This window comes from Microcaecilia unicolor, chromosome 1 (assembly GCF_901765095.1).
Source record: "Microcaecilia unicolor chromosome 1, aMicUni1.1, whole genome shotgun sequence".
Classification (NCBI taxonomy): domain Eukaryota; kingdom Metazoa; phylum Chordata; class Amphibia; order Gymnophiona; family Siphonopidae; genus Microcaecilia; species Microcaecilia unicolor.
The window spans coordinates 702900024-702924954 of NC_044031.1; the positions used below are offsets into that span (position 1 = coordinate 702900024).

General features: G+C 45.3%; 1 protein-coding gene across 3 annotated transcripts in view; it reads right to left on the minus strand.

The window, feature by feature from the left end:
* MINDY2 (MINDY lysine 48 deubiquitinase 2) overlaps positions 1-24931 on the minus strand; it is a 278383-nt gene that overhangs the window by 228024 nt on the left and 25428 nt on the right. For all 3 annotated transcript variants that reach the window (XM_030188817.1, XM_030188811.1, XM_030188807.1), the window contains exon 2: positions 19094-19151. In XM_030188817.1, coding sequence (XP_030044677.1) covers positions 19094-19151 — 58 coding nt within the window. The remainder of the gene's footprint in view (positions 1-19093; positions 19152-24931) is intronic.

A 24931-nucleotide genomic window follows, 5' to 3' on the forward strand; every position in this document is an offset into this window, starting at 1 on the left:
CAATAGTTTTAAAAACACAGAAATTGTTTGCCTTTGTAGGTTAAGTTGCTGATTGCTTTGTTATTTTTGTAGAAAGTTTTTAAAAAGCTTTTATTTTTCCATTGGGTCCCCCCACCCAGTTCAAAGGAGGGAAGACGGTAACCGTTTGAAGTTGCAGCACTTCTAAGGCATTAATTCCCTTCCTCTGTACCCCCAACTCCCATCCATCCCATCCTCCAATATAACTTTAAGGTGTTAAATTTATATGTCTCATATTTATTTTGTAATTTTGTCATCATGTATTAATGCTTATTTTACACTTGATATTGTAATTTACCAAAGATGAATTATTTTCTGCATTGGTGGAACATACACTGTTTCACACAAATACAATTTGGTTATTTTTGCAATGAGAACACAATTAGATTTCAAGAAGTCCTAACGTATCTTATTACTATTTTTTAAGGTAATTCTTCAAATAAACATACTAGACTACACAGACACACAAACAAATTTTGAAGTCTGAAGGGTTAAGAGACTGCACTATGTAAAAGAAATCAGACTTAGGGAAGATTAGAACTCACACAAAAAAGGTTAGCCAGTTGTACTCTGAGAACAGCTGATTTACAAAAAGGTTGAGACTTTGGTAAGTCTTTCTCATTTCTTTCAACAGGTACCATAGCTCTTAACGGCAAAAGGATGTCTAGAAAACATTGTGTAGCCATCACTTCTGCATCTGTCCAGATATCCTGATCCAAAGAGGAGCCAGTCAAATGTGAAAGATGCCTACATGTCTTTTTCCTCAACAAAGAGGTAGCAGAACTGAGAAGTATCTGACCATGAAAAGTGCATCAATAAAATGCTTCCTAAGACATGTAAGACGGAAATCTCAACTGAGGAGCAGTTGAAGCTGGACCACAAGATGACAGTTTGACACAGATTACCAAAGCCAGTAGAACCAACATTTGAACTCTACCTTCATTCAAACTTGAGACCCAGTATGCAAACCTAGAAGTAGGCAAGGAGAAATCATCCAAGAATGCGAGATCAAAACTTTTATAAACCAAAGATGCATGTTCAGCAATCACCATGCCTAGGAAGCAAACAGTAACTAAAGTTGATGACTCCTTTCTAAGAGGTATAGAGGCATCTATTTGATGACCAGATACAATGTCCTAGGAGGTATGTTTTCAACCGGGAGCCAAGATCTGAGACAATACGCAGAGAATGTCAAGACCCATCAAGCCTACCAACTGATTCTGCTCATGATAATACTAACTATCCAACTGAATCTATCAAAGTCACTGTGGCTCAGAGAGGGAGGGTGAAGTACATAGGTGCGTAGGTGGTGCCCTCAATCCTCCTGGTTAAAGACAAAGACCAAGGTAGAGAAGCTTGCATTATGTAGATGAATGAATGCATGGATGAGTGTGTTTCAGTTTCCTTAACCAGGGAATACTTTTGCAAGGGTTGCTGAGCATAGGATGATACCCACCTGTCAAAGAAAGGATAAAGCATTTTCCAGAGGAGATTGGCAAACCTTCTGATGAGAGCTTTAAATTTACATTGTGCGTTTATAGGAGGCCAATGAAGAGATCATAATATGATCAAACATATCTTCCACAAATCAAGATCTGCAAACATTTTAAAGATAAGAACAACCAGTACAGAGTGAATTGCAATAATCAAGTTGAGATCACCAGCACCTGAACTACTCTTTGAAAATGGGTTTGATTCATCAGACCTTTAATACGTTGGAGCTGTCTCAACTTGAGAAGCACTTTCCTGGTTAAGTGTGAAATTTGGCCCTTCAAAGTTAAGTGAGGGTCCAAAAAAATCCCCAATACTTTCAATGACTCCTCTAGAGAAAAATAAGAGCCTTGAACTTTCAAAACTGAACTAGAGGGGGCGCTTGTAAGAGGAGATAAACAAAATCTTTATATTATTTGTATTTAATTTAAGCTTATATCGCAAAGCCCATTGTTCCATAATCTCTAGAAGTAGCTATTTCACTAATACTGTCTTCAACCGCTCTAGCTAATGGAAATAAAATTGTAAAATCATCTGCATACAGATAGACACAATTTTTTTGGAAAAGCAAAAAATTCTCCCAAAGTAGTCATTAAAACATTAATCTTTATTGAGTTTTAGTTGAAATGCATTTGCCCATGAGTCCATAATGTTCAAGCTGAGCTTGATTTCGTTGGTGATTTCTGTCAGTTCGTGTTTGTATGGAATGTATATTGTGACATCATCTGCACAGATGAAAGGGTTAAGGCCTTGGCTAGTGGGGTCATCATTAGGTTGAAGAGGATCGGTGATAGCAGTGATCCTTGAGGTACTCCACAGTCTGCTTTCCACGGTGATCATATGTTTGAGTTTGATTTCACTTGATATGTTCTTGTGGTTAGGAAACCCTTGATCCAGCTAAGTATATTCCCACCAATCCCAAAGTAATCTAGTAGTCTTAGTAGTATATAATGGTTTACCACGTCGAATGCACTAGACATATTGAATTGGAGGAGGAGGATGCTTTTGCCTGTTGCCATTTCCTGCTTGAATTTGGCTAAGAGAGTATTAGCACCAGATCTACCCTTTTGGTCCATTTTTCTTCAGGGTAAGATAAAATATGGCTTTTAAAGTTATATTTTAAAAACAAATCATTATCCTTTTGTTGTCAATGCATTCAAACATTCCTTTATGTGTTGAAAGCCACTCAAGTGTACTCTAAGTCATTTCTTGCATTAAAGAATAAAAAGGTCTCTTTAGGAGCTACTTTTTGTTTGTTTGTTTTTTAATTCCCTTGTAAATGTTATGCTACCTATCAAGAATCTTGTCTTTATAGATCTTATTCAGCTGGAACTTTCTATTTCTGAGACAGGATTAGAATTTGGTTAGCCTTTTATGCTTCCTTTAGGATGATTCTGCTGTAATCGGATCTAGAAATGTGTCAGGGTATATATGGGAACTTGTTTCCTTAACTTTTTATATTGTTATATCTCCTTTCTTATTTTGAAATTCTCCTCATTAATATGGACTTCAGTTGGCATTATGATTATGACTGATGTGCTTTTTTTTTTCCTTGGAATTTCTGTATTGAACGTAAGCATTGCCATACTGGGACAAACCAAAGGTCCATCGAGCCCAGCATCCTGTTTCCAACAGTGACCAATCTAGGTTCCAAGTACCTGGCAAAATCCTAAAACTGTACAATACATTTTATGATGCTTATCCTAGAAATAAAGCAGTGGATTTTCCCCAAGTCCATCTTAATAATGGCTTATGGACTTTTCTTTTAGGAAGTTATCCAAACCTTTTTTAAACCCCACTAAGCTATCTGTTTTTACCACATTCTCTGGCAATGAATTCCTGAGTTTAATTACATGCTGAGTGAAGAAACATTTTCTCCAATACTTTGTAGCTTCATTGCGTGCCCCCTAGTCCTAGTATTTTTGGAAAGAGTAAACAACAGATTCACATCTACTCATTCTATTCCACTCATTATTTTATAGATCTCTATTATCTCTCTCCTCAGCCGTCTTTTCTCCAAGCTGAAGAGCCCTAGCCGCTTTTGCCATTCCTTATAGGGAAGTCGTCCCATCCCCTCTATCATTTTCGTCGCCTTTCTCTGCACCTTTTCTAAAGCCATTATATCTTTTTTGAGATGCGGTGACAAGAACTGAACACAATATTCAAGGTGCAGTCGCACCATGGAACGATACAAAAGCATTATAATGTCCTCATTTTTGTTTTCCATTCATCTAATATAATAAAACGCACCGTGAACGTTTTGAAGACAACGTTCTGAAGTCACTCAAACACTCCCTGAAGGGTTCGTGGATTCATGGTGTGAAGCCAGCCAGCCGTCTCTGCCCCGCCCTCGCGTCAAACGTCATGACGTCGAGGGCGGAAAAAAAAAAAAAAACGGATCGCACCCACGCACGGTGCGTTTTATTATATTAGATTTACCTCCGTGGTGGCAGTTCCGGCAGCGCAGCGTCAGGGAAGGAGACGGCGCACCCGTCTCTAGCCTTCCCTTCCCTTCGCTGTGTTCCTCCTTCTTCTGACGTCAAGGATGACATCAGAAGAAGGCGGAACACAGCGAAGGGAAGGCTAGACGTCGGGAGCGCCGCCTCCTTCCCTGATGCTGCGCTGCCGGAACCGCCACGGAGGTAAATTTAAAAAGAAAAAAAAAAAGAAAAGGGATGTTGGGGGGAGAGAAGAGGGTGGGCAGTAAAGTTGAACAATGGGAGCGGGAGGGCAGGGGAGAAACGACAGCATGGATGCGAAGGGGGGGGGCATGGATGCGAAGGGGGGGGGGAGAAGAGGGCGGGCCAGGCTGGGACATGGGAGAGAGAGGAGCATGGATGCGAGGGGGGTCATGGAAGGGAGAGAGGGGAATTGCTGGAAAAGGATGAATGGAGAGGGCAGGGGACAGAGGAGCATGGATGGGCATGGATTGGGAGGGCAGGGCTCAGGGAGAGAGGGGAATTGCTGGAAAGGGATGAATGGAGGGGGCAGGGGACAGAGGAGCATGGATGGGCATGGATTGGGAGGGCAGGGCTCAGGGAGAGAGGGGAATTGCTGGAAAGGGATGAATGGAGGGGGCAGGGGACAGAGGGGCATGGATTGGGAGGGCAGGGCTCAGGGAGAGAGGGGAATTGCTGGATAGGGATGAATGGAGGGGACAGATGGGCATGGATGGATATGGATTGCAGGGCAGGGCTCAGGGAGAGAGGAGAATTGCTGGATAGGGATGAATGGAGGGGGCAGGTGACAGAGGAGCATGGATGGGCATAGATTGGGAGGGCAGGGCTCGGAGAGAGGGGAATTGCTGGATAGGGATGAATGGAGGGGGCAGGTGACAGAGGAGCATGGATGGGCATGGATTGGGAGGGCAGGGCTCAGGGAGAGAGGGGAATTTGGGAGGGCAGGGCTCAGGGAGAGAGGGGAATTGCTGGAAAAGGATGAATGGAGGGGGCAGGGGACAGATGGGCATGGATTGGGAGGGCAGGGCTGACACTCTCTCTCTCATATACAATGTCTTTCTGACTCTCACTCTCACACACTCTGTCTCACACTGTATCACATTCACTCTCTATGTGCCACACAGTCACTCACACACTCGCTTGGTCTCATACACTCACTCTCACAGAGAATCTGTGTCTCACACACACTCTCTCGCACACACACACACTCTCTCTCTCACACTGTCTCTCACATACACACTTGCACACACTCTCATTCTCACACACACACTCTCTCACAAACACACTCACACCCAGACTCACTCTCTCTCTCACACACACTCACACTTTCACTCTGTCTCTCACACAGTCACATACACTCTCCCAAACATACATTTGTGTCAGAAACGGGCCTTTTTTACTAGTTTCCTAATAATATCTAACATTTTATTTGATTTCTTAGCTGCTGCCGCACACTTGAGCAGAGAGTTTCAACGTATTATCAACGATGACGCCTAGATTTCCTTCATGGTCAGTGACTCCTAATGTGGAACCTTGCATTACATAACTATAAATCCGGTTCCTCTTTCCCACCAGCATCATTTTGCACCTGCTGATATTAAACATATCTGCCATTTAGACACCCAGTCTCGTAAGGTCCTCTTGTAATTTTTCACAATCCTCTCCAAGTCTTTTGACTACTTCTTGCTTTTAATATACCTAAAAAGTTTTTTATTATTTGTTTTTGCCTCCAACGTAGTCTTTTTTTCAAAGTTCCTCTTTGCCTTCCTTATCAGCGCTTTGAATTGACTTGACATTCCTTATGCTGTTTCTTATTATTTTCAGATGGTCCCTTCTTCCATATTCTGAAGGATTTTCTTTTAGCTCTAATAGATTCCTTCACCTCACTTTTTAACCATGCCAGCTGTCGTTTGATCTTTTTTCCTCCTTTTTTAATACACAGAATATATTTGGCCTGAGTTTCCAGGATGGTATTTTTGAAGAGCATACACGCCTGATGTAAATTTTTGACCTTCGCAGCTGCTCCTAAGTTTTTTTTTCACCGTTCTTCTCATTTTATTATAGTCTCCCTTTTGAAAGTTAAATGCCAACGTATTGGATTTCCTGTGTGTACTTGCATATCCTTTTGTTCTCTGCAAGACACAGGAGAAAAGGTAAGGTAGTGGAAATGACAAGTAAGGGGCAGGATTAAAGAACAGTAGCACCTATACTGAGTAAATTATGAAGATTAGAGATGTACATTTACCGAAGATGCCACAGAAATGGAGAAATTATACCTTACCTGCTAATTTGCTTTCCTTCAGTCCCTTCGAACCAGCCCAGGATTGGACTGATGGGTTGTGCACTCCTTTCAGCAGGTGGAGACTGAAAAAAAACTGACTCTGGGAGCCAATAAGAGCCCTGGCCATGTGACCTAGATTCAGTATATATGTAACAAAGCAGGAAAAGAACTCCCTTCTGTGCTACCAGAATTCTGAGCAGCCACAAAAGCAATGAGATCATCATGCCTGAACAGGCACAGTAAACTTCTGTGCCTCAGAAGTGCAAACATAATCTGTCATGGGAAGATGTCTGAAAAGCAAGTCTATAAGCGACTTGAACCACTTACATATAGTGAACAATACAAATTCAACTAATTCTCTCTCTCTCTTTTTTTTAATCGAGAAGAAAATGTGCAGAGTAGCTCTGTCTGGAACTTCTCTAAGCAAAACCAACCAGAAAGGGAAAATTAGGTTCTTACCTTGGTAATTTTCTTTCCTTTAGTCATAGCAGATGAAGCCATTACATATGGGTTGTGTTCATCAACCAGCAGGGGGAGATAGAGAGCACTCAACTTTTCACAGTGCCTCATGGCCAGCCAGCTCCACTGCCTCTTCAGTATTTGAAGCTTCCAAAGCAGTATTCAAAATGTCATTCGCTGCCAGCTCTGAGCGGGAAGAATCATCGCTCGCCATGCTCGGGCCGGCTCTTACACCTGTAGAGCACGATTTACAGAGCCCCCGCTGCTGATTTGCGCTTGCCACACCGGGAACAGCGCTTTACATTCTTTGCAGCCATCGCCGAAAACGGCAGGAAAATTCAAAATGGCGGTTTCGCGCCAAAAACGCCCCGATCGCGGGCCCACCCCGGAGGAGTTAGAAAACACTCTTACCTCACCGGACAGAGTATCACAGCTCCGGTCCCATAGCAGAATCAAAGGAAAACCTCTGTTCCATTTTTTTTTTTTTTTACGCTGTGAGGAAAGCAGAGGTAATAAGAACTCCGGAGGCTCAGATGAGTGGGAAAGGCAGGGAAAGGCAAACCAATGTGCCTGCATCCACTGAGTGGGAAAGGACAGGGAAAAGCAAGCTAATATGTCCACATCCACGGGGACATGGGTAAGGCAGGGAAAGGGCTGACCTATGTGCCTTCAAAGTGAAGCTGCTATAGCCTCTAACACCCCGGCTAACAACGGGCAAGCTAGGAGCCACCCCCAGGCAGATTTTTGATGGAGCTCGAAGAAGCTGCAGCCACCCTGCTCGGGGAGATAGAGAATACTGAAGAGGCAGTGGAGCTGGCTGGCCATGAGGCACTGTGAAAAGTTGAGTGCTCTCTATCTCCCCCTGCTGGTTGATGAACACAACCCATATGTAATGGCTTCATCTGCTATGACTAAAGGAAAGAAAACTACCAAGGTAAGAACCCTGCTGGTTGATGGACACAACCCATATGTAATGGCTTCATCTGCTTGATGACAAGGAAGGGAAAATTAGGTTCTTACCGTGATAATTTTCTTTCCTTTAGTCATAGCAGAGGCAGCCATTACAGATGGGTTGTGTCCATCAACCAGCAGAGGGAGATAGAGAGAGCACACTTTTTTCAGTGCCTCATACCAGCTTGCTCCACTGCCTCTCCTTCAGTAATTGAAGCTTCCAAAGCAGTATAGCAAACCGCAATGGGAATAACATGAGCTTTCCTCACAGCGAACGATGGCCCTACAACAAAGGGCATTAACTCAGAATGGAGGGAATGAAACATCCTCCCGGAGGGCATAAACTCATCCTCCACTGAGACATAACTGGAGGGAATAAACTCATCCTCCAAAACATGAAACTGGAGGGAATTAAGTCATCCTCCTTTAATTGAACAAGAATCCTGAAGACTGTTTCCGACTTTCTCCCAAGGACAGAATCTCCAGGAAACATGAACAGAACCTGAAATAGATTTACAGCAGATAGCAATCAGACAGGGAGGGATCATGGCTGCATCTGCTATGACTAAAGGAAAGAAAATTATCACGGTAAGAACCTAATTTTCCCTTCCTTCTCATCAAGCAGATGCAGCCATTACAGATGGGATGTATCAAAGCAATCCCTAGATAGGGCGGGAACAAGCCACACCACGCGCCAGCACTTGCGCTCCAAAATGTGCGTCCCTCCTGGCAGCCACATCCAGCCTGTAATGTCGGGCAAAAGAGAGCTTAGAAGCCCATGTTGCTGCACTACAAATCTCTTGAAGAGAGAGTGCTTCAGTTTCAGCCCAAGAAGAGGAAATTCCTCTAGTGGAATGCGCCTTAAAGGCATCAGACGGAGGCTGGCCGGCAAGCAAATAAGCTGAAAAGATAGATTCTTTAAGCCAGTGGGCAATAGTGGCTTTAGACGCTGGAGACCCTCTGCGAGGACCTGATAGCAAAACAAACAGATGATCAGAGGTCCTGAAAGAGTTAGTAACTCGCAGATACTGCAGCAGAGTCCTGCGCACGTCCAACAGGTGCAATTGCCCAAAAGATTCTGGAAACTCCTCCTTGACAAAGGAGGGCAAGAAAATAGGTTGGTTTAGGTGAAACGCTGAAACCACCTTAGGCAAGAAGGAAGGCACAGTCCGAACCGTGACCCCGGACTCCGAAAACTGCAGAAAAGGGTCTCTACAAGACAGCGCCTGGAGCTCTGACACCCGTCTCGACGAAGTAATGGCCACTAAAAAGACGGCCTTCAGTGTCAAATCTTTCTCTGAAGCACGCCGAAGCGGTTCAAAGGGAGCACCCTGAAGGGCTTTCAGCACTAGCCCCAGGTTCCACGCTGGACAAGGTGCACGCACGGGAGGACGGAGCCGAGGCGCCCCTCTAAGAAACCGTGCCACATCTGGATGAGCAGCTAAAGACACGCCTTCAACCTTGCCACGCAGGGAGGACAACGCTGCCACTTGCACCCGCAGGGAATTATAGGCCAAGCCTTTTTGTACACCATTCTGCAAAAAGTCCAGAATTGGCGAGACAGGAGCCCGCAGGGGTGTGATCTCTTTGGAAGCACACCAGACTTCAAACTGGCGCCAAATCTTGGCATAAGCCACGGAAGTGGAACGCTTGCGGGCCTGCAGGAGAGAGTGGTAATTACTTTATTGGAATAGCCTTTGTCTCTCAATTGCGCCCTCTCAATCGCCAGGCCATAAGACCAAATCGGCCGGCGTCCTCCATGGTCACCGGACCCTGTGACAACTGGTTGGGAAACAGAGGTAACTGAAGGGGATCCTCTACAAGCATCAGTCGGAGGTCAGCAATACCAAGGCCTCCTGGGCCAATCCGGGGCAACGAGAACCACTTCTCCTGGATGCAGCCGAATCCGCAGGAGCACTCGCCCTATCAAGGGCCACGGACGGAACACATACAGTAGGCCCGGAGGCCAGGGTTGAGCCAAGGCATCCAACCCCGCCGAGCGAGGATCTCTCCGTCTGCTGAAGAAGCATGGGACTTTGGCATTGGTGCTTGTCGCCATTAGATCCATCACGGGCTTGCCCAACTTGGCACATATCTGCAGGAACACTTCATCTGCAAGTTCCCACTCCGCTGGATCGATCTGATGCCTGCTTAGATAATCGGCTTGCACGTTGCTCTTACCTGCAATGTGAGCTGCCGACAGAAACTGTAGATGCAGCTCGGCCCAGTGGCAAATTTGTTCGGCCTGTGCGGTAGAGCTCTGCACTGAGTGCCGCCTTGTCGATTTATGTAGGCCACTGCTGTCGTGTTGTCCGACATCACTCTGACAGCCAATCCTTCCAGGGTCACTTGAAAGGCCAGAAGCGCCTGAAACACCACTTTCAACTCTAGGCGGTTGATGGACCACTCCAACTCCTCGGGTGTCCATAGACCCTGGGCATGCTTCCCCTTGCAATGTGCGCCCCAGCCTTTCAGACTGGCATCTGTCACCACTAGGCACCAATCAGGGAGCGTCAGCGGCATTCCTCGCCGCAGCATGCTGTCTGAGAGCCACCACTCCATGCTGAGTCGGGCCGCAGGGAGCCAAGAGAGTCTGCATTGATAATCCTGAGATACTGGAGACCATCCTTGGAGTAGAGCATACTGTAGAGATCTCAGGTGCGCTCTCGCCCAGGGCACCAGTTCCATGGTGGCCGTCATTGATCCAAGCAGCTGGACAATGTCCCAAGCTCACGGGCGGGGCATCCTCAGGAGCAGACGGACCTGATTCTGAAGGTTGCACCACCTTTGCTCGGGTAGGTACACATACCCCGAGGCTGTGTCGAACCTGGCCCCCAAATATTCTAGAGACTGCGAGGGGGTCAGGTGACTTTTGGCCAAATTGACGACCCAGGCCAGAGATTGAAGTACTGAGACCACTCTGGCTGTGACATGCTGACTCTCTGCAGCAGAGTTTGCTCGAATGAGCCAGTCGTCCAGGTACGGGTGAACCCGAATACCCTCTCGCCTTAGAAAGGCAGCTACTACCACCATAACCTTCGAAAAGGTGCGGGGAGCTGTGGTGAGGCCAAAAGGCAAGGCCCGGTACTGGAAAATCTTTCCCATCACCGCAAACCTCAGAAACTTCTGGTGCAGGGGCCAAATTGGAATGTGCAAGTAAGCTTCTTTCAGGTCCAGAGACGTGAGAAACTCTCCTGGCTGTACCACCTCAATGACGGAGCGCAGGGTTTCCATGTGAAAATGCCGCACTCTCAGGGACTTGTTTAATTCTTTTAAGTCCAGAATAGGGCGAAAAGACCCTCCTTTTTGCGGCACCACAAAGTAGATGGAGTAGCGGCCACAGCCGTGTTTGGTGGGAGGTACCAGGGACACGGCCCCTATCTGAATCAGACCTTGTAAAGTCTCCTCTACTGCCGCCCATTTGGCGGCAGAACCGCATCAGGACTCCACAAACACGTCTCTTACAGGGGTGTGGAATTCTATTCTGTAACCGTCTCTGATCAGGTCCAAGACCCACTGATCTGAGGAAATGTTGGCCCACTCCTCGGCAGAGAGGGAAAGACGTCCTCCGATGACAGGACTTGAGGAGAGGGCCGGTGCACCATCATTGAGAGGGTCGTCCCTGAACTCCAGGCCTTGAGCCAGCGGCTGCGGAACGTTTGTCCGAGCGAAAGGAGTTCCTCTGCTGAAAACTGGCACGAGAAGTGAACCCAGCAGAACGCCCCGGGCGGTACCTTCAAGCTTCACGGAAGCGAGGTCTGTAAGAGGAGTGGACTGCCGCACCCTTAGAGGAAGGCCGAGGCCTATCTTCGGGCAAGCGCTGGGGTTTAGCCTCACCCAGGCCCTTCACAATTTTCTCCAACTCCTCACCAAACAGGAGAAGGCCTTGAAAGGGCAACTTCACCAACCTTTGCTTAGAGGCCATGTCCACCGCCCAATGCTGTAGCCAAAGAAGACGGCGAGCCGCCACTGCTACTGCCATGTGTTTAGCCGAAGCTTTGACAATATCATAAAGGGCGTCAGCAAGAAAGGACAAGGCCGACTCCATTCGCGAAGCCACATCTAAAAAGGGCTCCGCTCCATCACCGGGCTGTTACACTGCCTGTTGCAACCAAGCCAGGTAGGCTCTAGCAGCATAACAACTGCATGCAGACACCCGAATAGTGAGACCTCCAAGTTCAAATGACCGTTTAAGTGCTGATTACAGTATACGGTCTTGAATATCCTTCAGGGCAACACCTCCTTCAACAGGGAGGGTAGTTCTCTTTGTCACAGCTGTGACTAGGGCATCCACTTTAGGCATAGCAAAGCGAGCCATATGCTCTTCACTCAGAGGGTATAATTGCCCCATAGCCCTGGAAACTTTCAACGGTCCCTCGGGGTCAGCCCATTGAGCCGAAATAAGCTCTTGGATGGAGTCATGCAAAGGAAAGGCTCGAGCAGACTTTTTGGTACTAGCCATCCTAGGATTCACAGAGGAGGCTGAGCCACTGTCAGGGTCCTCAATAGAGAGAGCCTGCATGGTATCAGAAATAAGCGCTGGCAGCTCATCACGGTGGAAAATCCTCACCGCGGAGGGATCGTCTAGATCCTGAGTCACTTCTGCACCAGACTCTGGCTCCTCAGACTATGAAGGCCTGCCAGAGTCCTCCGAATCCTCACAGCCCAACCACGGGGGGGAAAATGGAGGTGCAGCACTCTCTGAAGGGGAATGAGCCCTTCTGCGCTTCATATTCTGCCAATTATCAGGGAATAACGCCTCAGAGGGCATACCCAGGCTAGAATCCACCGGGGGGGCATTAGAAGAGGCCCCTGCAGGGCTTTGTGGGAGAGCTCTTTGAAGCATGTATGCTTTATGCACTAATAAGACAAAATCAGGGGAGAAAAACTCACCCTGGGCACCCGGATCTCTGCTGAAGCTAGTAGCTCTCATATCAGCCTCACTCCGAGGCCTCCCACCGGGCTCAGGACTCTCCGTCTCAGTGGAGGTCGCGCCATGTGGTAAATTCAAAATGGCGTCCGCTGCCAGCTCAGAGTGCGAAGAATCGTCGCTCACCATGCCTGGGCCGGCTCTAACGTCTGTACAGCACGATTTACAGAGCCCAGCTGCTGATCTGCGCTTGCCACACTTGGAACAGCACTTTACATTCTCTGCAGCCATCGCCGAAAATGGCGGTAAAATTCAAAATGGTGGTTCACGCCAAAATCGCCCCGATCGCGGGCCCACCCCAGAGGAGTCAGAAAACACTCTTACCTCACAGCTCCGGTCCCACAGAAAAAGGCAAGGAAAAACCTCTGTTCCTTTTTTTTTTTTTAACGCTGTGAGGAAAGCAGAGGTAAATAGAACTCCGGAGGCTCAGGTGAGTGGGAAAGGCAGGGAAAGGGCGAACCTATGTGCCTGCATCCACTGTTGGTGGGGAAGGACAGGGAAAGCTAAGCAATGTGTCCACATCCATGGAGGTATGGGTAAGGCAGGGAAAGGGCGAACCTATGTGCCTTTAAAGTGAAGCTGCTATAGCCTCCAACACCCCGGCTAACAACTGGCAAAAGCACAGGAGCAACCTCCAGGCAGATTTTTGATGGAGCTCGAAGATGCTACAACCACTCTGCTAGGGGAGATAGAGATTACTAAAGGAGAGGCAGTGGAGCAAGCTGGTATGAGGCACTGAAAAAAGTGTGCTCTCTATCTCCCTCTGCTGGTTGATGGACACAACCCATCTGTAATGGCTGCATCTGCTTGATGACAAGGAACAAAGATTTCAAAACCAACTACTCTTCGAGAAACTAATAAACCACGGAGCTGTATTGACAGGCAGGACCTGGGCTAGTCCGGAGGGACTAAAGGAAAGCAAATTAGCAGATAAGGTCTAATTTCTCCTTCCTTAACGTCCCTCCGGACCGGCCCAGGATTGGACTGATGGGACGAAACAAAGCAGTACCATTAAGGGAGAAACCCCAGCACCCCCGCCGTAAGGACCCTAGCCACAAAGACCACTTCCTGACGACATTGGACATCAAGCCTGTACTGCTTAGAAAAGGAATGCAAGGAAGCCCAAGTCATGGCTTTACAGATGTCTACAGGCGGAACCCAAAGACTCCTGTGCCCAAAAAGCAGCTTGACCCCTCGTCAAGTGGGCCTTGAGCTTCTCTGGAACTGGTTTCCCCACTAAAGGGTACGCGGATGCTATCATATTCTTAAGCCACCTTGAAATAGTCGGCTTAGAGGCCGCGAACCCTTTGCAAGGGCTCCCAAAGAGCAGAAAAAGCCAATCTGAGCACCTAAAATCCTCTGCAACTCTGAGATAATGTGTGAGCACTCTCCTAACATCCAGCGTCCGCAAATTTCCTCTGATCCTCCGAACCGGAGGAACTCAAAACCAGCAAAACCACCAACTGAGAGAGACGAAAACGTGAAGGCACCTTAGGAAGAAACGAGGGAACCGGACGCAAAACCACTCGCTCCTTAGAATACTGCAAGAAAGGTGACCGACAGGAAAGGGCCTGCAACTCGGACACCCGCCTAGCCGAAGCAATCGCAACCAGAAAGACAGCTTTGAGTGTCAAATCCTTAAGGGAACACGACAACAAAGGTTCAAAGGGCAGCCTAGTAGGGGCAGAAAGTACCAAGTTCAAGTCCCAGGCTGGAAAAATGTCTCTGACAAGAGGGCGAATGAGACTGACTGCCTTCAAAAACCAGGACACATTCAAATGACTAGCCAAGGACTTACCTTGCACTTTCTCCCAAAGGCAAGATAAAGCCGCAACTTGCATGTTTAGGGAAGCAACAGCCAAACCTTTCTCAAAGCCCTGGTGCAAAAAATTAGCATCTCTGCTACGGAAGCCCAGAGAGGAGCCAGGCACCGCTCCAAACACCATTCCTCAAAGATCCTCCAGGTCCTAATATAATTTAGAGACGTTGACTGAAGACATGACCAGAGAATGGAGTAACCCCTCTTCAACAAGCGTGCCCGTTCAAGAGCCAGACTGTAAGACAAAATCGAGACAGGTCTTTTTTTTTTTTTGCTTATATTTCCTATTAGAAAAAGAACAGAGAGGAGACTAAGGGCTCACCTCCTTCCACCTGATGGAGACTGAGAATACTGAATCTAGATCACATAGCCAGGGCTCTTATTGGCTCCCAGAGTAGATTTTCTGAGTCTCCACCTGCTGGAAGGCGTGCACAACCCATCAGTCCAATCCTGGGTCGGTCCGGAGGGACGCTAAGGAATAGACTCTTTTATAAAATGTTTACTTTTATTTTTACCCAGGTAACAATACTCAGTAGGAGAACTACCGCTCAAAAAATCCAAAATATCAAACAAGTGACATACAGCAATAATGCTGAACAATAATGCTGACTCGTAACCACTCGCCTCCACCTACCCTCCTCTCTTCCTTCCCGTTCACATTAATTGATTTGATTTGCTTACTTTATTTATTTTTTTGTCTATTAGATTGTAAGCTCTTTGAGCAGGGACTGTCTTTCTTCTATGTTTGTGCAGCGCTGCGTACGCCTTGTAGCGCTATAGAAATGCTAAATAGTAGTAGTAGTAAGTTGTGCTCTACATGAGCGTCACTGCAAATCAATCACTGGTTACTTTCTCACCATCCTCCTATGTGCTCAAATTTTGTAACAAACAAATCAAATATTAAATATCAAAAGCTACATTGCCCATAATGTTAAACATCACTTAGCTGCAAAGCGGTCGCCATCGGGCTTCCCTGCCCAATGGACCCGTTTCACCACCACAGGGCTTCTTCAGGGGCAAACGGGGGGGACCCTCAACATGACCATACTTTGACAACTGGACAATCTTGCCTACAACATAAAGCACAATTAATTAACCACACTGAAAGAACAAGGACCCACTCCACCCAAACCAAAATTCCAAATACTTACAGACTACCTTCCAGACTACTAATTCTGTGTGTGGAAGCAAAAAAATAGCACACACCAGAAGGGCTTTGTCCACTTAAATACCCACCCAGTGCTACCTGCTAAATTAACCTTAAAAACCACCTACACACACATATCTCAAAACCATCAACCAAACAACAATTATACCTATCTTAAACATACATTTCAAATACTTACAAACTACCATCCAAAACACTGGCTTTCTGTAAGGAGGCAAAAAGTGGCACACACCAGAAGGGCTTTATCCACTTAAATACCTTACTGCCCCACCTAGTGTTACCTACTTAATTAACCTTAAAGGAGCCACCACACACACATATCTCAAAACCACCAAACAAAGAAAAGGTATACCTATCTTCAACACTAATACACAGAAGCAATTCAACATCAAACATCCACTCTGAGAACTCACAAAAATCCCACATTCCACTAGCTACATGACCTACCCTCATAATCTTCAAAACCACTTGTCTTATTCAAAAAAACACTGTCCATTCCAACTTGGTGTTTAAACCCTGCGGTTCAAGAGAATGGAGACGAAAAATCCATTTCTGTTCCAACTGTAGGAGACGTCTATTCAAATCTCCACCCCGCCCAGTTGGAAGTACCCGATCTAGAACTCTCACAGTGAAGTCATTGAAAACATGCGATGCACTAAGGCAGGGTATATACTTGGACTCCAAAACAACATGATAGTGACAGTGCCAATGTGTCTGGACATGTGAGGTTTTAGTCCACTGTATTTGCAGAAAATTCGTCTTCAAGTGGTACAGATAGTAATGAAGATTTTTTAGAAGAATGCCTATTTTTTTGCTTCCACACACAGAGTTAGTAGTCTGGAAGGTAGTCTGTAAGTATTTGGAATTTTGGTTTGGGTGGAGTGGGTCCTTGTTCTTTCAGTGTGGTTAATTAATTGTGCTTTATGTTGTAGGAAAGATTGTCCAGTTGTCAAAGTATGGTCATGCTGAGGGTCCCCCCGTTTGCCCCTGAAGAAGCCCTGTGGTGGTGAAACGGGTCCGTTGGGCAGGGAAGCCCGATGGCGACCGCTTTGCAGCTAAGTGATGTTTAACATTATGGGCAATGTAGCTTTTGATATTTAATATTTGATTTGTTTGTTACAAAATTTGAGCACATGGGAGGATGGTGAGAAAGTGACCAGTGATTGATTTGCAGTGACGCTCATGTAGAGCACAATTTGTTCAGCATTATTGCTGTATGTCACTTATCTGAGGTCCTTTCCATTCTTCCTTATCACTGTTTTTGAACAGGGTTCCCATTCATATAAACCCGCTCTTTACTTGTTTGATATTTTTATTTTTAACCACTCTTTGTATTGTTTTCACGCACATACAGTTCTTGATATACTGTCCATGATTAAAAACTCTTAAGTAGTTCACAAAGCAATAACTAAAAAGAGGGTAAATTCATCAGAATACAACATAAGAGTGTAACAGTAAAAACTGTTATGCCAATAAAGTTATTTGAATCTGCACTGCTCTGACCACTCCAGCATCAACCCCTCCCTCTCCTGCTCCATGTAGCTGCTGAAGAAGCAGAAGAGGGTTCTCAGGTAATAGACATATTTGATTAATATGCCAATAATACATGTTTATTTATCGGTGCCACAACAGAATAGCTTTAAAATAAAGTCAATTAAGAAAATGTTATTGCAGCAAACATTTCTAACACAGTAAATGACAGCAGACAAAGATCTGAACGGTCCATCCAGTCTGCCCAACAACGCAACCTTAGCCGCACCCGTCACTACTACTACTACTATTTAGCATTTCTATAGCGCTACAAGGCATACGCAGCGCTGCACAAACATAGAAGAAAGACAGTCCCTGCTCAAAGAGCTTACAATCTAATAGACAAAAAATAAATAAAGTAAGCACTATGTGCAAATTATAGTCATTCATGTTTAAACACTAGTTGGCAATTTGCAATCATGCCAACCACATATAAGCAGTTAAATATGATGAATTCTTGAGACAATTTATGTTATAACCAAAGTATTGCTAACAGTATTTAACTTGCTATTTAGGATGTCTTCCCCTTCCCCACTGAGTTGTATATCATAAGGTGCGAGTGAGGGTGCTGTATAATACTGGAATTGCTGAAATTTCTTGTCTTTTGCCATTTGCAGGACGCAAAAGAAAGATGAAGATTTGACAGCATCCTTACTCACATCAAATGATAATAAAGTGATATACAACTTATAAGCATTTCTAAGCAAATCATCATTAATACAAAAGAAATGCTCACTACAACCCAAGGGAAAAAAAAACTGGGAAGAAAAGTAATACCATATACATGTACCTTTTTATACATAAACTAGCCGTTGAGCCCGTAAAAACGGGCTGGTATAGAGGTTTTCCTCCCCCCGCGGTCACCACCGCTCCCCTCCCCCCCCGCGAAGTCGCCACCGCTCCCCCCCCCTCGAAGTCGTTGCCGCCACCCCTCCACCTGGTCCGGGCCCTCTCTTCACTTCTGAACTTACAGATCCATTCGCCGAACGCAGCAACGCACATCAGCTGAGCTGCCCCTTCCTTCTCTGCCTGTGTGTGTCCCGCCCTCGCTGACGTTACGTCACAGGAGGGCGGGGCCACAGGCAAAGAAGGAAGGGCTCACTGCAGCTCAGCTGATGTGCGTTGCTGCGTTCGGCGAATGGATCTGTAAGTTCAGAAGGGAAGAGAGGGCCCGGGCCGGGTGGAGGGGTGGCGGCGACTCCGAGTGGGGGGGGAGCGGTAGCAACGTCGGCGGCGCAGTTTCCCTCTCTGTCCCGCCCCCCCCCCCCGTCATCACGTATTGACGCGGGGGCGGGACAGAGAGGGAAGTCTCTACTGCGCATTTGCAGTGAGTACGGTCACTCGCCGTTTATATGTTTGATGGTTAGCTGGTATTACAGAGTATGGTTAAATAAAAAAAAGGATAGCATACTTGATTATATAGTTTTGATTCTAAATATTGTTGCCTTAAAGCAAAAGTGTTGTATGTGCACTTGATGCAAAACAGAAAATAAGAAGTGAAGTGTTTAATGTGCTTATTATAAACAGCTTATTATAAATCAGAACTATATCAAACTTGAATTGTTTACCTGAGATATAGCATTTCAGAAGTTGTAACAGTTTGGCATTCAAGATCATCTTACAGAAGTGTACTGAAATATATGTCTCATTGAACATAGGACACTTTTGCTTTCCAGTGACAATATAAAAGTTCATTTTGGTGGAATCCATATCATATCATAACTGGGTTTTCATCAATCCTGCTAAGCTGGCAGTTTGCCCCACATACATCTTTCACCCCACCGGATCATATGCAGATGGGGTCTTATTGTCTATCTTTCCACCAGATCAGTCTTCCTAATGGTAGTGAAATTTTCAAAAATTCCCCACATGAAAAACAAACAAAGTAGATAAAATGAACCGGCTGGCAGGTGACATTTTATGTTATTTTCCTTTTAGGCAAAGCATTATTGCCTAACAAACTATCCTGATAAAAGCATGTACTAACCTAGGTATTCCATCAGCTGTTCAGCAGTTATGATTTCCATCATTGGGGGTAGTTTCACCTGCAAAAGAAAAGTATTTTTCTGTGAAATGCACCCCAACACATTATGCTTTGTATAAGCTGAGTATAATTAAGAGAAATAAAAAATAACTAGTTTAGTGACACTCTCAGTTCAGTACTAGCTTAATATCATAAGACACACAGAGGTAGTGTAGTAAGACTAGTTGAAAATATCATTATTAAAGCTTCAGCCCATAGAGAAAAACAACAAATATGTATTCTCGAAAACCAACAACAAAATACACTCAAACATGTTCAACCCCTCCCCCCCCAACACCCCAATCCCCTTCCCTGCAAGCAAAACAAGCAAAATTGGGTCTAACACCACACAATCAAATTATCAAGTTAAACATCAAGATCATTTAGAAGCGTGGAACAGACTCATACAGACAGTGTCCATGAATAGGGTCCACAGTTTCAAAAAGTGCTGTTTAGCCCACGGGCCTCTGGAGTCCACTAACATGCGCTTCATTGGAGCAGTTCCTACATTTGTACCCGCCACTGCACCAAGGTCTGCGGTTCTAGGGAAAGCTTTGCAGTAAGAAATGCCTTGCAGAGAAAGACCAGATACCCGGGTGCCCTCCCATATCATATGTACATTGTCCAGCAGCGCTGCTTGTGGATTAGGTATCCAAGTAGTAGAATACGTAAGAGAGAGATGTTGCCACAAAGTCAGAAATAAAGGAACAGTCCCAAACACAATGCTTATATGAGGCCTCCCCTGTGACACATTTAACTCAGGTCCCACTTGAGGGGAATCCATCTTCCTAGCTCGAGAAGGATAAATGTACGTACGCAGGAGGAATTTACAGTGGAATTCCCGCAAGTAGATGCTCTCCACCAAACTGAAAACCGACTACAAGCTCTGTAAAAACTTTTCAATGTTCTGATATTCAAAGTTGGTGATCCAGAAAGCCACCACCCGGTGGAAAGGATGCAATCCCTGTGTGCACGTCAAGATTTCATAAAAATGTTCAACCAAGTCTTTAGGAAGCAGCCAGGAGTCCTCGAAGGCAGATTCCACAAATGCTGAACAGAAGTCATGCACCAAGGTGAGGGTATAATGCCACAGCCAGAGCTAAGCATATAAATCTGCCAGGCAGAATTCATACATCTGGTGGAGAGAATCATCTCATAGAGTCTCCTCTTCCTCCGACAAATGCTGGATCCTTTGCAAGTCCCGAGCTCCCAATACTCAGAAGCAAGAGTTCTGGAGAAAAATCCGCATTACCCACAACAGGCAAATATCTTGAGCAGGTGACAGGCAAATGAAAACAGCTCCAGGCCCATAATGAGGATGCAATGAGATGATGCAGCTTGAACCGGGAAGTGAGCTGACGAACTTGAGCATGGACAACATAAGCCAGGGATAACTCCCTGGATATAGTAGATTTGAAAACAATATCATAATACGTAGAATTGTGAAAAATCCAGTCTCTTACAAATCGCAGATGACAAGCAATGTTATAGGCCTTGAGGTCCGGAAATCCCAAACCCCCCTCTCGCTGAGTTGCAACTGTGCAAGCGAGGCACACGGACGCTCTGTCCGCCACAAAAAGCACTAAAGCACCCGATTCCATTGCTGCAAGTCTTACAGCCGGAAAATCACAGGCAGATTTTGAAGCACATCCATCCACTTGGGAAGGACAATTATCCAATCTGTTTTGAATGCAGACATTATTCTAGCTAAGATTAGCGTTGTGGTTGGGCACTGTTTTGCCCACCCCAATTCATCCTGACTGGGTGGGCTTTGCGTCTAAAAGACAAGCAGCAGATAATATCCATTGAACTATAAACGTAAACCATATATCCTGTCAAAGAGCTCAGAAGGCATTTTTGTTGAGGATAGATGCTGAGAAAAAGGCTGGGTACGTTGGAAGTTTTTAGATCAGGTGCTTATTAGGGCTGGGATAGCAGAGGCCCCTTGTCTCCACTTCTGTTTGTTCTGGTGATGAAGCTGTTGGCTGCGGCTATACACAGAACATTAAGTGAGTGCTAATGGGCATGTCAAAATATAAGATCAGTCTGTTTGCAAACAATGTGTTATCTTTGACTTCTCCTGTCACCATTTTGCCTAATTTGCTTGTGGAACTCAGGGCATATTCTCTTGTGTCGGGGTTCAACGTTAATACAGGAAAGACTGAAGCATTTAATCTGACAACAGATGGCGCTACTCTCAAGGCTTTACAGGTCTCCTTCCCTTTTCGATGGGTCACTAAGGGACTAAAATATCTGGGTGATTGGATCGAGCCTCATTATGATAAACTGTATGAGGCCAATTATCCCAAATTATTTGCTATTATTACTGCAGATCTGGAGCATTGGAACACTTTATCCTTAACTTGGTTGGATAGGATTTCCACCATTAGGATGAAGGTCTTGCCTAGGCTTTTTCAGGATCTCCCTGTTGCAGTTCCTAGGAGTGTTGTGTCGTTTGTTCTCTTCAAAATAAATTGTTGAAATTTATTTGGGGTGATAGAAAACAGAGATTTTCCAGGAAATTATTGTTTAGAGATGTAGATAAGGGGGATTGTGATTTGTGGCAATATCATAGGGATGCACATGCTAGGGCTGCCGAAGAATGGTTTCAGAATCAAGCTTATAAGCTGTGGGTCCATACCGAACAATCCCAAGTTGGGGTAATACCCTTAGATTTTTTTCATGTGGCTTCCTAAATGTTACCAAGCTACTGCCGGGGGGGGGGGGGGGGGGGGGGAGGGGGAAGATGTCTCCAACTATGCATAATATCCTTTGGATTTAGGATGCATCGATTCCTTTACAGGACTTTCAGCTTTCTCGCTACACACCAATCTGTTGTAACCCTTTGTTCCCTCTTAGGCTGGAGTACCCCATATTTTGAGTTTGGAAGCAGCAGGGACTATGTAGATGAGGCCAGATGTATGATAAAGATTCCATTATCTCTTTCGCCACTGGCGAGAGACTACTGTGTATCTGGATTTTCAAAAGGCATTTGACAAAGTACCTCATGAAAGACTCCAGAGGAAATTGAGGAGTCATGGGTAGGAGGTAGTGATCTATTGTGGATTAAAAACTGGTTAAAAAGATAGAAAACTAAAGATGGGAATAACTAGTGAGGCAATTAAACTTGCTGACGACAAAGTTATTCAAAGTTGTTAAATCACAAGAGGATTGTGAAAACTTACAAGATGACCTTATGAGACTGGGCATCTAAATGGCAGATAACATTTAATGTCAGCAAATGCAAAAGTGATGCATGTGGGAAAGAGGAACCCGAATTATAGCTATGTACTGCAAGGTTCCACATTAGGAGTAGAGAGTTGCACGGGAACAGAAATCTTACCAATCCCCGCCCGTCCCTGCTGGAATCTTACCCGTGCCCACCCGTCCCCGCTGGACTCTTACCCATCCCCGCAAAAATGTAACCCATCCCAACCCGTCCCCGCAAGAATTTAACCCATCCCCACACATCACTGTAAGAATTTAATGGTACATAAAAGAAAATTCCAGTCAGCTCCCTCAGTCTCTCTCTGGATTTGAGCCACAGCACTGTAGGGAAGGAAGGAATGGAAGCTGAAACTTGGAACACTGATGTGTACATGTAAGATTTGTCTCTGATTTACTGGCACTGTGTGCTGAGAGGTCACCACATGCAAGCGTGAGTAGGTCAGGTGACATCCAATGCTCATGCCTGTGTCAGAGCTGAGGTCTGCTCATCAGCCCGGTAGCAAAGAGGATTAATTGCAACATAGTAAGTGACAGCAAATAAAGACCTGAATGGTCCATCCAGTCTGCCCAATATTCACACTCATTATCAATTCATGATTAAATCAACAAATGTGATATTATATACTTGATTATGGTCTTTCTTCTGTGTTTCTGGAACATAGACCATAGAAGTCTACCTGGCCCTATCCTTATGTTCCAACTGCTGCAGTTGTTGTTGGAAGCCCACTCCAGTCTATGCATCTTCTCATTTGTGGGACACAGATCATAAAAATCTGTCCAGAACTGTCCTTATGTTCCAGCCATTGACGTTGCTGTCTAAGCCCTTTCCAACCCATTCTAAACCAGAATTCCATATATTAGACACAGACCATACAAGTCTGCCCGGTATTGGCCCTAGTTAATCACAGCCAGAGTCGCCATCTAAGCATTACTTCACACATCCACATACATGCAGCCATTTAAGGTTAGGTTTTTTTTATAACTTCCATTTTTTAATTAGAGATCCTCTGTGTTCATCCCATGTCTTTTTGAATTCCATCATCATTTGTGTCTCTACCACCTCCTTAATGTAAGACTTTCCACATTTGTGCTGTTAAAGCTAGAAGGAAGAGGAGGAGGAGGAGGAGACAGCACTCAAAGAACTTGGTACTCGGTAGATGAGAGGCTGGTGCAGGTGTAGCTTACACTTCCATGGGAACAAAGCAGAACTGCTTCCGTCCCCGCGGGAACTCCACAGGAACCGCTTCCGTCCCCGCGGGAACCCCACAGGAACTGCTTCCGTCCCCGCGGGAACCCCACAGGAACTGCTTCCGTCCCCACGGGAACCCCACAGGAACTGCTTCCGTCCCTGCGGGATTCCCGCAAACCCCGTTCCCGTGCAGCTCTCTAATTAGGAGTCACCAACCAGAAAAGGGATCTAGGCGTCATCGCTGATGATACGTTGGTCCTCTGCTCAGTGTGCAGTGGCAGCTAAGAAAGCAAATAGAATGTTAGGTATTATTAGGAAAGGAATGGAAAACAAAAATGAGGATGTTATAATGCCTTTGTATCGCTCCATGGTGCGACCGCACCTTGGATATTGTGTTCAAATCTGGTCACCGCATCTCAAAAAAGATATAGTGGAATTAGAAATGGTACAGAGAAGGGCGATGAAAAAGATAAAGGGGATGGGACGACTTCCCTACAAGGAAAGGCTAAAGCGGCTAGGGCTCTTCAGCTTGGAGAAAAGACAGCAGAGGGGAGATATGATAGAGGTCTATAAAATAATAAGTGGAATGTAACGGGTAGACGTGAATCCCTTGTTTACTCTTTCCAAAGATACTAGGACTAGGGGGCATGCAATGAAGCTACAAAGCAGTAAATTTAAAATGAATTGGAGAAAATTTTACTTCACTCAATGTGTAATTAAACTCTAGAGTTTGTTGCCAGAGAATATTGTAAAAGCAGTTAGCTTAGCGGGGTTTAAAAAACATTTGGAAGGCTTCCTAAAGGAAAAGTTCATAGACCATTATTACATAAGTATTGCCATACTGGGAAAGAACAAAGGTCCATCAAGCCCAGCATCCTATTTCCAACAGTGGCCAATCCAGATCACAAATACTTGGTAAGATCCCAAAAAAGTACAAAACGTTTTGTACTGCTTATCCCAGAAATAGTGAATTTTCCCCAAACAGTCTATGGACTTTTCCTTTAGGAAGCCATCCAAACCTTTCTTTAAACTCCACTAAGCTAACTGCCTTTACCACATTCTCTGGCAACGAATTCCAGAATTTAATTACACATTGAGTGAAGAAAACTTTTCTCCGATTCGTTTTAAATTTACTACTTTGTAGCTTCATCGCATGCCTCCTAGTCCTAGTATTTTTGGAAAACGTAAACAGACGCTTCACATCTATCCATTCAACTCCACTCATTTTATAGACCTCTATCATATCTCCCCTCAGCCGCCTTTTCTCCAAGCTGAAGAGCCCTAGCCGCTTTAGCCTTTCTTCATAGGGAAGTCGTCCCATCCCCTTTATCATTTTTGTCGCCCTTCTCTGCACCTTTTCTAATTCCACTATATCTTTTTTGAGA